This window comes from Terrapene carolina, unplaced genomic scaffold (genome assembly GCF_002925995.2).
Source record: "Terrapene carolina triunguis isolate 2854851 unplaced genomic scaffold, T_m_triunguis-2.0 Scaffold733, whole genome shotgun sequence".
Classification (NCBI taxonomy): Eukaryota; Metazoa; Chordata; order Testudines; family Emydidae; genus Terrapene; species Terrapene triunguis.
In genome coordinates, this window is record NW_020665084.1 from 7582 (window position 1) to 21548 (window position 13967).

Sequence of the window (13967 nt, forward strand, 5' to 3'; positions counted from 1 at the left end):
GTGTGTGTGTGTGTGTGTGTGTGTGTGTGTGTGTGTGTGTGTGTGTGAATATAGGTCTCCCATAGGAAAAAATCTATACAACCATAGAAACATCTTATGTTCACTGACCTTGTTCTTGAAGCATTTCTCAATCTGGAATCTGGCACTGTCGGCTACTAGCTCCCTGGCAGGGTGCACGGTGTAGACCAGCATCCGGGCAGCAGGAGCCAGCTTCTCACTGACAGTGAGTGGGATGGAGAAAGTGCCTTTTAGAGATGCTGAGAGAAAGGGACAAGTCAAAAGAGAATCACAGAGAAACTGTTCTAGAAGCTGCCATCCTAGCTGGCATGTGTGTAAAATGGGAAGGGGATTGAGATGGTATAGAGAGGAAATACTGTGGAGATGGACTGATGTGGTCGTGGGTTTGGATTCAGATCCAGATGCCACCAAAGTTAAAATTAGGGTTTGAAGGCGTATCCAAAATCCAGTCAGATTTCAGATCGGAATTCAGATCCAACATCCCAGTGGCAGACATCTCACAAGATATGTGCTATTTCCTTATTCCCTTAGCCACCCTCTGCTTCTCCTCAGGAAATCCATTTGCTCCAGTTTTCTTCTGGGAGGATCTCCATAGGCCATTACTTCCCCAGGGGTGACATAGGCTGCTTCCCCCCACTGCCTCTGTGGAGAGTTTGATGGGTTGGGCAGCCATCCTTAATTGAACAGGGGTCTTCCAGGTGGTGATTACCAGCCTGACTCCACCATGCACACACGTGTGGGGAGAGGTGCCTGTGCTAGTCCTGCCTGCTGCACAGATCCCAGAACCTCTGCCTCGTTCCCTAATTCTCATTAACTTTGCATCAAAAACTATACTTACCACCACTGGTGTTGACATGCTGTTTGCCACTGAGGACAATCTTGCCCTTCGCCATCACCTGTGCACAGAAAGATGCCATGAGACAGGAGACAGTGGGGGAGGGAGGGAGGAGAACAACCCAGTCCGATAACGGAAAGCATGCAATTAGGATTGTTTTAACTGTTTGGCTCAATATGAAGTCAGGTATAGCATGTCCAGGGGTAGATAGGTTAGATTTTCCACACACAGACACAGTCCTGCCAAACCACCCCAGTCCTATCCCTGCTTTCATAGTCCTGTTTGCCAGGTTGTGCAGCAATGTGAATCAAGGAAGAGTTTAGCCTAGATAGCATCTCTGCTATCCACAACCCAGTAGATCAATTATTTGAGATATCAGTACTTGGGGTTTTGCTGGGCAGATCCCAAACCAAGTTCTTTTAGGGACTCACAGAAGCCACCTGACACTTACCACATAGTAGAATTTCACACTGGTGATCTTCCCGTCCCCGTATTTGTTCAGGACATAGTGCACTGTGATTGACCTCTGCTGGCCACAGCTCAACTCCTCTGGCTCCAACTTGATCTTCACAAAGCTGTTAGTCCGGGAGTAGAAGCGCTGGACAGAGTAATAGGCCTCAGGATAGTAAGGTATCAACCAACCAACTACATTGCAGTTGTCGTTGGTTTTATAGATCGCCTGACAAGAAAGGGGGAAAGAGAGAAAATAAACTAATGTTTCACTGGGGAGGCAGTGGAAACAGCAAGTCACTGCCACAAATAAGAGACTGAAATTCACAAGCCATTGATAAGGCATTTTATCTAAAGCTAACTGCCCAGGTAGTGTAAGTGACAGCAGACCATCTCTAGCAACCTGGAGAGAGGTGACAGCAAAAGCAGAGAAGTGCCAAAAGGAGCAGAAGAAAAACCAGTCTGTGAAAGTCACAATCATTTTGTAGACAAGATACAAAGAAAAAGAAAAAGAGAAAAGAAAAAGGTAAAAAAGGCTAAATCAATCAATTCCCTTTTTTTTTCAAATCCCAACAGTTTGCCTCACTGCTCCTGGCCAGCATGTCCTCTCTTACCAAACTCAGCTAATGCTTGTGATATTGTAGAGCACACAAAAGCTGCTGTATTTACTTTTATAATCATTGCAATAACTGAGATATTTAGCTCACTACTTTATAAGGCGCTTTGTGATCATTGGGGCATGAAAGGAGCCAGAGAAAGCACAGTCCATCACTAGAATACTATCATCATCCCATCCGCTTTGGACACGGGTTCTAGGCAATGGGTGAAGAGCAGCCATTCCTCGCCCCAACACAGTGCCTCTCATGGGAATACAACCTTTCCCCATTAGCTCTTCAGGTACTCACTCTCAGGGTAAATTGAGGATTGAACATTTCAGAAGTGTCAATTGAAAACTGAACGGTGCCATTCGCATCTGTGGTGTAGTTGCCCACATTCTTGTCATTGAGGAGCAGCTGGACAACCTCATTTGCGATGGGTGAGTCATCCTCATTTACCAGTTTGACCTAAAGGAAAAGGGAATGTGAGGGTCTCAGAGAGGTAGAAGACCAATGTTAAGTTCCTAATCCATTTGAGTATGGACATGTATGTTTGGCCTGCGTTTGTTTTCCATCTAATACAACCCTACCCCCAGAAACAAATATCCAAGAGTTAAAATGGCTGTCACAACATCATGGCAGCCATCTTAGCATGTGTGGGACTTCCTCAGGTGCACCGCTTCACTTACACTATCTCTTTCAAGTGCAAGGACACACACAGTTCCCCCCCTCATCCCCTGCCTGCTCGCTCCCCACTACTCATTCCTAGTTTAAGGGCACACACTTCTCATCCACCTTCTTCTTCGTGGCTCAAGGACTCCTTCTCACTTGCTGGACACCTTCTTCTTTCATCTCTGGTTTTTGAACCCACTCCAGCTTCCAGCCACGATATTCCCTGGTTCTAATCCCACATCCTTGCTATTCATACATTAGACTGTGAGCTGTTTGGGAAATGTAGAGTTACATAACCCCCTATTCCATTAGCTAGATTCCAGAAGCCTAGTAATTGAACTGTGTTTTGAGTCTGTGTGCATGCGTGCATGTGTTCAAGAATAATAATAGTGTGGTTCTTTTGCAGGGAGTAATGCCATCCAATGGGAGCCAGGAAACCCAGAACTAGATGGTATGGTCAAAAAAAATGGCATTTCATTATAATCTATTGCCAGGGTGCTGGGATCCAACCTAAATTACTAGCAGGTAACAAGCTAACTCCCTGTTCAGAATCCCTGGAGAGTAAAGTAATGAAGCAGAGCTGGGAACCAAAGACCCAATCAAACTTTTGTCTTTACTGGGAAAAAGCATTGCATTTCCCTTACTGTAGACAAAGACAACTGTGTTTAAAAATGTATTAACAGTAGAGCTGGTCAAAACTTTTTAACAAAAAGGGTTTTCACTGAAAAATTGGATTTTGTCAAACTAATTTTTTTTTTAACCACAAACATTAATTTGATGAAACTTTCATTTTTCAAAAATTAGAAAAACAATCAGTTGAAAACATGCCTGTAATTTTGGTACTTTCCCATACTTTTAAAATGAAAATTTTGAAAATGCCTACCTTCTTTCAATTTTGTTTTGTTTTAGGAATGGGATTGGTGTTTGCTTTGGGGGTGTCTATCTTTTGTTTCATTTTGTTTGGTTAGTTGCTTTCATTCGGTTGGTGGGTGGGGTGGAGTTCCTTCTCTTTTTTCCCTTTCCTTATTTTTCCACTGGAAAAGAGTGTGCACGTGGGGGAGGGGGAGTACTAAAAAGTAAGAAGGAGTAGTACTTGAACTTCTAAACGTGAAAGGTAACACCTGCAGAGAAAGTAACACTTTCACTTTTAAAAGTAATACTTTCACACACTCTCTCTCTGAAGGTATGTTTACACTGCAATGTAAACCTAGGGTTAGTAGGGCTCAAGTCAGCTGACCTATTTCAGGGAATCCTGGGCTTGAGCATCTACACTTCAGTCAAAAAATTCTTAAGCTAGGGTTAAAATGGTGTCCACACTGAGGCAGAGTGGGCAGGGGTGTCCAGGCTGTGTGCACTGTCAGGGTGGCAAGTGTGAACCAGCCCCACAACTTCCCCACAGCGAGGAGGTAGCCAGAGCTGCCACCATGGGCGGCTGTGGTCAGTGGCGGATTACCGTATGGGCCAAAGGGGCCCAAGTCCAGGGGCCCTGGCTAATTTGGGGGCCACACAGGAGCACTGGCACTATGGTCCCACCCCCTGCTCCTTCCCCCCGCCCTGCTCCTCCTCTTCCCCCTGAGGCCCCATCCCCGCCAGGCTGGAAGACGGACGGAGCCTATGTAGAGAGTGAATGAGTATATTCCCCCCCCAACCCCCCACTGGGACCCGGCGGGCCCCCCCCCCCCCCCCCCGGGAGCCATCCTGAGCCACATGCCCAAGCCCCCTCCTCCCCTGCGCAGGGCTGGCCTGAGCCCCAACTCCCCCCCCTCCCCCCCGAGTCCCTTTTTGGCAAAACTGAGGATTTGTACCATTTACTCTTGCCAGCTGGTGATCAGTTAACAAGAGCAAATGGGACAAATGCCGAGTTTTGCCTAACAAGTTAGGATATCCAGGGCCAAAACGGGACATATGGTCACCCTAGACCAGGGTCCCCAAACTTTCAGTTGTGCCCCCCCTTACCTGGTCTGCACCACACTGGGAGCCAGGGCCAGAGCTGGGAAAAGGAGCCGGGGGTCGTGGTGGGGGCGGGGGCTGCGGTTGGGGGCCAGCAGTAGGGCCAGGGCTGGGAGCAGGGCCAGAGGTGCAGCTGGGGTGTGGCCAGGAGCAGAGCCACAGCTGGAGTTGGGGGCAGGGCTGGAGTGGGTCCGGAGCAGACCTGGGGGCAAAGCAGGGATGGGTGGCACTCCCTCCCCACTCCCTGTGGAGGCTAACCTGGGCCCTACTGCACCTCCCACCCGAATATTCCTCTGTGCCCCCCTTAGGCAGTGCACCCCACAGTTTGGGGACCACTGTCCTAGGCTGTGGTAAAAGCCACCCAGGGAGCCTGGGCAGCTGTGGGGAACCCCAGACCCTCCACCTGCCCTGGGCGGGGGACCAGAGTGCTCAAGGCTCCCCACAGCAGTGCAGGCTCCCTGGGCAGCTCTTACCATGGCCTGGCCTGTGGTCAGACCAGGGGGTGGAGCCTTGGGAGAAGGGGAGGGAGAGGGAGCAGGGCCTCGTGGCAGGAGGGGATGTGGGGGGCCCCCAATGTTCTTTTTACCCAGGGCCCCAATATATCTTAATCCATCCCTGGCTGTGGGGAAGCTTTGGGGCTGTCTACCACTTGCCACCTTCACAGTGCACTCTGCCCAGTACAAGCAGCCCCAGGGGGGCCTAGGAGCAAGGGCCAGAGAGCAAAGTGAGGACCAAACACTGCCCTGCAAGGACGGGGAGTGGCAGGGCTCCCAACTCAGGGACAGATGACTCCCAACATCCCGGCAGCTGGAAGCCGCTTCCCCTTGTCACTTCTGCTCCCTGCTTGGGGCAAGCGCCGCAAGCAGCGAGGAGGAACTGGAGAAGGAAGGGGGAGCGCACTCGGACAGGCAGTAATGGCAGCCTGGCTGCCTGCAGTGCTGCTCCTCTGCCACCTGGAACTCTGGGATACATCCGGAGGACTTCCGGAATCTGAGTCAAGTGGGGGCTGCATGCCCACAGCAAAGCAATAGGGCTCAGACCTTAGGTCCCAGCTTAACATGGGCTCAGACCCTCCAGCACTGCAGTTCTTGTGACCATGGTCAGAGCCCTAGGTTTGCACAGTTGGTGTGGACACAAGAGGGGTTTGACTTGAGCCCAGGCTCAAGCTCGGGCATACATCGCTCTGTCAACATACACTGACCTTTTGCCCGTGAAAAAATTTTTTAAAAGAGAAAATAATTCTTTTTCCAACTTTATCTTACTTTAATTTCCCCCTTTCTTCTTCTAGTTGAAGAAAACAGAATTTTAAAAATGGGGCATTTTCCCCACCATAACAAAATGAAACATTTTGAGATAAAAAAATTGCTAAGTGAACTTTGTCAAAAAAATTGCATTTTTCAGTGAATTAAAACAAAAACTGTTGTTTTCCAACATTAAAAAAAAAAAAAAACAGATTCAATTAGCTCCAGTTAACTGGTCATAGCCAAACCTGTGGGGTGGGGGGGAAACTTAAATCACATTTAACTTGCAGTTAAAATCATGTTAATTAGTTAAAATCATGTTAGTTAACATTTTTTTAAACACAAAACATTTCCCCTCATTATAGAAAAGACCTCAGAACAAAGGCAGTAAACTCATTGGTAATCAGAGGTCCGTATCGACTAGCTGAAGAACTGAGTTGTAGCCAAGGATGGACAAATGTTGTTTAAGAAAATAATTCTTTTGTTCTAAACTGTGCAGTCTACGTAGAAAGAATGAAGCTTTGGGGAAGAAAACCTCCTTTGGTGAAAGACTTTTGGTCACATTGCTGGACCCCAATACACAACTCCCCTACCTCGCAGACCCCTTCTATCACCCAGGATACAGTAGTTTGTCCTGGAGGGTCCCTCGCTGCTGGCCTACCTGTCCAAAGTAAGGAATTCCCCTTTTGTAGGATTGATCCATGTTCTCAAACCGCACACTGCCCAGCACCTGGGTTATGGAAATGTAGGCAGAGCCTGTGAGCTGCACACCTGCAAGACAGACCCAGGATGAAGATGAGACATTAATTAGTCTTGAATTTAACATTGTTTAAATAGAGACAAATTAACCAACTAAGTGTTTGCCTTGGAAATAGTTTGTCACTGTGTTTATAAAATGGATCTTCTCTGGGAATTAGGGTGACCAGACAGCAAATGTGAAAAATCGGGATGGAGGTAAGGGGGTAATAGGAGCCTATATAAGAAAAAGACCCAAAAATCGGGACGGTCCCTATAAAATTGGGACATCTGGTCACCCTACTGGGAATTGAACCTTGTGCTGGGCAGCCAAAGCTTTGACCCACAGAGCAGTCTCTCTCTCCAACACCCTTTTCCATCACTGTACCCCAGTCTCTGACTGATTGGAAGGTGTTACCTGTTCCTTTCTCTGTCACGATTGCTTTCACATCAAAGTTCATCTGGTACCCAGAGCGATTGAGCTCAAAGATCTTGGAACTGAAGACCTGGGAGATGCAGCCATCCTTCCCCATCTGAGAAGGGAAGGAAACAGTCAGTGAGTAGGGAAAGAGCCCAGTTCTGTGCAGGGTCAGGAGAACTGGGGATCTTCTTGCCAAAGGGGGCAAAGAGGGTGTTGGCTTACTCCCTTGAGCAAAGATAACAGTAGAATATTCATACAAAAGACCATTATGATATACTTGTGCCTGGCTTAGCTGGTAGGTCTCTTGTCTCTGGGTCAGCGGAACCTGGGTACAGATTCCTTGCTAAGACTTGGGCTCCTATCCATTGCTGACTCTCTGGGGCTATGCCCAATGCCTGGAAACACTGCACTGTTAGAGTCTGCCTTCTAGACTTTAAACAAGCTCCCTGCCATTCTGCCCTGTATTGAGGAAGGCACTGAGTGCTAACACTGCAGGACAGCAATGCAGGATGGCAGACCGTGCTGTTTTAAAGGTCCTCTCTTTTCAGGGAGAGGTTGGGAGCAGTTCTCACTCTTCCTGAAGAGAGGAATCTTAAGGTACTTTTCCAAGAGCTGGAGAGAACCCAGTGTCTTGGTCAACATCCCTTCTCCCAATGAGACAGATTCTAATGTGTTTAACTGGTGTACACAACCATCCCCAATATTATTTCAATGAAGGATATTTCCTCTCTGATTCTGGAAGTACCTTTATCTAGATTGTGGCTAGTTCCTATGGTGCCTGGAGCCCTATAGACACTGGCACTTTAGATAAGATAGATATTTAGCCAGTGAGTTCCATGTAGCCAAGGACCCGCATCAGCCCCAAATATATTGGGGAAATGCTCTGTGATTCTATCCCAAAGCTATCCACCCACCCAAAGGACTCAAACCCCACTCACAATATAGGGGGGGAAGGGTCAAAACTAGTTAAAATACAATTTATGTTCAAAGATCAAGAGAGGATTGGGGAGAGGAGGCAAAGATAATAACAACAATAATATAAAGCTCTTCTCTAGCACTTTTTCCCATAGATCTCAAAGCAACTTACAAAGGAGACCAGTATCATTATCCCCACCTTACGGATGGGGAAACTGAGGCACAGAGCAGTGAAGTGACTTGCTCAAGGTCACCCAGCAGGCCAATGGCAGAGCAGGGATGAGAACCCAGGTCTCCTGAGTCTCAGTCCTGTGCTCCCCGCATTAGAAGGGAGGAATGATGGGGTGAAAGGAGAGAAAAAGAGGAGAGGCGGGAAGGAAGGGAATCTTTTCTAAATAACTATTGTGTATCATACGTCTTTGGTAACAGACTGACAAAGTGGGTCTCTCTTGCAGTTTCCATACAAACTGAAATCCCTGCACACACTGAGCTGGACTCTCCCCTCGACAGGCTGGCCATAGGTGTACCTAGTGGAGGAGAAAACACAACAGTGAATTAGGGGCTCAAGAGACTGACCTGAGCTAACGTACAGCTACAGACCCAGGATCCGCACCACGCCTGGGAACCCAGAGACGGGAGTAATTTTGTGTGCTTTCTGACTAGATTTCTGAATACTGCAGAAAGGTTAATTACCTGTGAGCAGCAATGGTGTGGATTTTCATGCCAACATCTGTACCCTGGTGACACCTCTCACTGTCTGAGGACATTGCTGCTTAGTTTATTTCTTAGTATCTCCATTGCCCCATACTCATTTGTCCTAATGAAACATCCTGTCATTTCCTTAAACAGGAATCTGTTTCCCATGAAGGGGCCTCCACGTTGCTCTTAGTTGCTCTTAGAGCAGCAATTCCCAACCTTTCTATGATGCAGCCCTTCCCCTCCAGGTCCCCATGCATCTGCCATCTTCATGCCTTTGTCCTGCTTGTTTTCTGTCTCATTTCTCCTTTTCATCTTGCCTTTTTTCCTTTTCACTGTATTTAACATTTTCTTCGCTTTCTCTGTTTATTGCCAACTCCCCTCTTTTCTCTGCAATCCACCAGCAGCTCCTGCCTGTCCTCAGGACCCCACTCACTAGATGCCTCAACTTGATGCCACCAGAGGCTGAGGTGAGTGCTGCACCAGCAGAGCAGAGACATTGGAGCTGCTGCATTAGCCTGTTGCCACATTCATGTGAGTAGAGCTGAGTGAATAAGGGATTTTTCGGTTTGCTAACCATTCCAAAAAATCGGGGAGGGGATCTGTATTAGGTAGAATGGACAATGAACATTTTCACATTTTTTGGCAATTAAAAAGTCAACAAAAATTGTTTCAATTTCAAGAATTTACTAACATTTTAAAAAAAATTAAAAAGGAAATTTCTAAACAAAACATTGTTTTTAATCAAAAATAAAAATGTTTCATTTCCAAAATGTCGAAACAAAATGTTTTAATTTTTTCATATCTTTGAGTGAATTTAAACTGACATGAATACACACAATGTTTTGGTGTCTTTGAATTGGCATGTTTTACTGGGAAAAGGTTCAGACTGAGATATTTTGCCAGGCTCTACATAGCAAGGACCACAACAGGAGCAGGAAAGGAAGTTGGTTGGCTGTCAAAGAACTACTTGCCATTTGACTTGCAGACTCAGCAGCATGTTGCAGAGTGTGTGGGACATGGACTGGGGGTCCAGGATCTTTCTTTGGCCATGTTGATCTGTGCCCTGTGGGTCCCCCCTAAGCTAGTTTAGCATCCCCCACATTAGTAAACATTGTTTCACAGACACTTGATTCTCTTCTGCAGTGCAGTACAATTTCCCACAGACGAACTCTAAAGCTCCCTGTGCTCTAATCTATTTCCCTAAAGGTACAGAAAGTGGGTATACTGTTGTCCAGGCCTTTGGGCCATCCACTCTGAAATACTTTGATGACAGTTGCTTCAGTTTTGCAATAGAGACAGGTCTGAGCCAAACCCAGGATTTGAGCAACTCCCTGAGCTTTGGGGAAGTTTAAATGCAATCTTAAGCCTACCCCTACTTTTTAAACTTCGTATTTTAAAAATCACTGCTACCAACGTTTGGGGCCCAATTTCTCTCTAGGGTGAGTCCACTGATGTCCTGGGATGAAGCTGACCCTCTGAGGCAGAGGAAGGCAAATCAACTCCCCTTGATGACAGTTGGGCCAGGATTTCACCTTTAGATTTGACGTAATAATCTCCTTGTGTAAGAGTTACTCAGCCCCTTTAAAGGACTGAGCCCAACTGTTCTCAGCTACACTGGATAGGGTCAGCTCAGGGTCCCATAGCCTGCTTGGATGCTGAATCCCTTGCTGGGCTTTAACTCCATGCTTCTGGCTGGCTTAGCAGAGCCTACTCCTAAAATAACCACTGGGGAGGGGTGAGCCCATCCCAGGGGGCCCGTAAGGAAGTGGATAATGTTGTGTACAACCCACCATACACCTGTGCAAACAATAAGATTCCCATCCACCCACAAGCCAGAGGAACACAAATAAATGTAGGCCGCCATCCCCAAAATCAATATTGATCAGCCTCTTCTGATGGCCTGATTGCTTTGTCCTCCTCCCCGTCTGCTGATGAGTCTGCCCTCTTGTCTGTCTCTCTGGGAAGGTCTCACCCTGCCCCCAGTCTCTCTGCAGCACTGTATCAGATACTTACACACCACAAACTTTCACTGTCAAATCAGGATTCAGGACTGAGACACTTTTTGGTGCATGGACCATAACTTCAAACTTTGGTAGCACTAGTGTGGGGGGGAAAAAGGCACATTAGTTCCTATGAAAGAAATGGACCCTCCCAGTTGTTTAGTTACTAACACACAGCAGGCGGGAACTAGAGTGCTCTGAATTGAGTTGGTGAAAGGGACCAAGAAAATGATCTAACACTTGGGGATCATGGTGAAAATGCTCCACTAGCTATCAGTAAACCCGACATAGACAAGTAATGGATTTGCTCTGAGGTGCTACTTAAGGAAGGAAAAGCCATAAAACAAGCAGTGTTTAGACTCCTCACTATGTGCTGAGAAAGCTAGTGAATGCTGCTAGGATAAAGGTTAGTTCCTAGTGCCAACCTTTAATGTTTGTAACTCAAGTTTCATAACCTGCCTAGGAGGAGTTTTTCACAGCCTGCACCTAGAGGAGATGTTTAACTTCTGTTCTTTGGCTTTTTACTATTTGTTTCTTCTCTCTAGTTCTCAAATGGCACATTTATTAAAGGCAACTAGGGTCAGAATGTCTCTGGGAACAAAAAGGGGTAAAAAGGGGAGAAACAGAAGACAAGTGGAGTTCAATGACTGAAAGATACCTAGAGACATAAAGCATATGCTGCAGTCACATGATGTGATTGCAGCGCATGTAGATCAAAGCTAGCCAGAGTAGCAATAGCAGTGAAGCCTCAGCAGTGCAGAGGTAGTGGGGGAGTTGCCTGGGTTAGCCACACCCACCCAAGACCCTGGGTCCATACTCTAGCAGCTGCAGCCCCTACTGCTAGCTAGCTCAAAGCTAGCTCAGGTATGTCTACACAGGCTGCAGTCACACTTCCTGATTGCAGTATGAACAGCCCAAAAGAGGGATTCGTGCAGGGCTGCAGTCTTGGTCCAAAGAGCTGGCAAACTGGGGTCAGTACCTTTGGCAGGTTGAGTATGGTGCATTGCTGTTAAAATGTATCTCTTGTGAGAGACATCCCCAATGCAAAAACCTTAGCTCCTAATAACCCAGACTTGGGGTTGTTCAAAATGCAAAGCCTGGATCTAGATGGATTTCTGGATTCTGAATTCTGCAAACAGACTGTCTTTGGAGTGGGCTGAACCAGAAGCCAGAACAGAACACCCTGGAATTTGCAGTGTAACTGGATCACAGACTAAGATCTTGTGCAGAAAGGAGTGCGGGCCTGTTCTGTTGAGTCATCCCAGGCTCAGGCACTCAAACCTTGTATGAAAATCCAGGATAATTTCTGGTGGCTCTAATTTGGTTGAGAACGTCCCTCTGGGCCAGAATGAACTAAGACAGAGGCGGTCCTAGAGACAAACCCTAGGAAGGGCCATGCTTCGGGATGAAGTTTAGTCTGAAGTTTGGGTCTGCAGGTAACACATGAACAAATTTGTCTTGTTCTTGAGTTACCTGCAGACCCAAACTCCAAAGATGAGGTGAGTCTGGACACCAGCTCAGGTCTCTAGACTCCACTGAGGACAGGGTAGAGACTTGGTCCATTCACAATGGGGTCAGGAGACACATAGATAGCAATGCACACTTTTTTTGGGGGGGGGGGTTGCAATTTGGGTCTAACTATGACAGATTGGGCCCTACTCCAACTATTTTTTCCTAGTGCAAATAATAGCAACAGCAGGTGTTAACCATGTTCCTCCACAAAGAATGAGTGACGAGTGCTAGATCCCGATTTCTTTTCCACATTGATTTGGTAGTTGCCCAGCATTGGCTCTTTGATTAACTCGAACGTGAGCTGGACGATGGCCACCTGAGATGTCACATTCAGCCACTGGAAGATCCGATTGCCCTGAGGATCCTAGGGGACAGAGGGAGCAGGAAGATAGGCACAGACACAGCTAGTTTCTTTTTCTTAAAGGAAGCCTGGTGCATTATTGAGCCTCCATCTAGCTGACATTTCCCAGAATGGGTAGCCTGTCTCCTGCTGACACAGAACTTAATGTTTTGCTATTAGCACTTGCAACAGGAATCAAAGACACAAAGTAAGTTGTTGTCATACCTATATGTGACACTAATCAATGCTGTCTATAGTAAATATCAGAGGGCCAGTCTACACTACAATGCTACATCAGCACAGCTGCAGTGCTGCAGATGCACTGCTGTAGCATGCCTGGTGAAGATACTCTATGTCAACAGGAAAGCGCTCTCCTGGCAGCATAATTACTCCACTTCTGCGAGAGGCAGAAGCTATGTCAGTGGGAGAACATCTCCTGCTGAGACAGCACCAGTGTGGACAGCACTTAGGTCAATATAACCTATGTTGCTGGGGGGGGGGGGGGGCTGTCTTTTTTCACACCACTGAGTGACATAAGTTACATCGACTTAAGCGGTAGTGTAGACCAGCCCTAAGTCTTCTAGCTCTTTCCACCTTACAAATTTGGTGCATGTTGAATTTAGCCTGACTTTCCCCACACTTCCCCCCGTTTCATAGATTTATAGATTTCAAGGCCAGAAGGGACCACTGTGATCATCTAGCCTGACTTCTGTGTAACACAGGCCAAACATTTTCCCCAAAATTATTCCTAGAGCATATTTTTTAGACAAAGATCCAATCTTGATTTAACAATTGTCAGTGATGGACAATCCACCACGAGACTTTGTAAATTGTTCCAATAATTACTCACTCTCACCATTATAAATTTACACCTTATTTCTAGTCTGAATTTGTCTAGCTTCAACTTCCACCCGCTGGATACTTTTCTCTGCTAGATTGAAGGGCCCATTATTAAATATCTATTTCCCATGTAGATACTTACAGACTGTAATGAAGTCACCCCTTAACCTTCTCTTTGTGAAGCTAAATAAATGGATAGCCTCAGAGAGCTCATTTAGTCATTCTTGTGGCTCTTCTCTGAACCCTCCCCAATTTATCAACATCCTCCTTGAATTGTGAGCACCAGAACTGGACACAGTATTCCAGCAATGGTCTCACCAATGCCAAATACAGAGGTAAAATAACCTCTCTACTCCTACTCAAGATTCCCCTGTTTATACATCCAAGGATCTTATTAGCTCTTCTGGCCACAGCATTGCACAGGGAGGTCATGTTCAGTTGATTATATATCACAAGTCCTAAATCTTTTTCAGAATCACGGCTTACCAGGATAGAATCCCCCACTGTGTATATATGTCCTACAGTCTTTGTTCCTAGATGTATACACTTTCATTAGGTTGTATTAAAATCAGGGCCGGCTCCAGGCACCAGCTTCTCAAGCAGGTGCTTGGGGCGGCCGTTCCGGACAGGGGCGGCAGTTCCAGGTATTCGGCGGCAATTCGGCGGACGGTCCCTCACTCCGCCTGGGAGTGAAGGACCTCCCGCCGAATTGCCGCCGCAGATCGCGATCGCGGCTTTTTTTA

General features: G+C 46.8%; 1 protein-coding gene across 1 annotated transcript in view; it reads right to left on the reverse strand.

Annotated features, from left to right (window-relative positions):
* The window catches only part of LOC112120765 (ovostatin-like), a gene marked incomplete at its 3' end in the record, with an annotated part of 26317 nt that overhangs the window by 7574 nt on the left and 4776 nt on the right, over positions 1–13967 (reverse strand). Inside the window, exons 6-14 of the mRNA XM_024219915.1 lie at positions 12240–12408; positions 10546–10630; positions 8249–8360; positions 6916–7030; positions 6424–6533; positions 2209–2367; positions 1305–1532; positions 857–914; positions 109–257 (exon numbers count right to left, since the gene is read on the reverse strand). Coding sequence (XP_024075683.1) covers positions 109–257; positions 857–914; positions 1305–1532; positions 2209–2367; positions 6424–6533; positions 6916–7030; positions 8249–8360; positions 10546–10630; positions 12240–12408 — 1185 coding nt within the window. The remainder of the gene's footprint in view (positions 1–108; positions 258–856; positions 915–1304; positions 1533–2208; positions 2368–6423; positions 6534–6915; positions 7031–8248; positions 8361–10545; positions 10631–12239; positions 12409–13967) is intronic.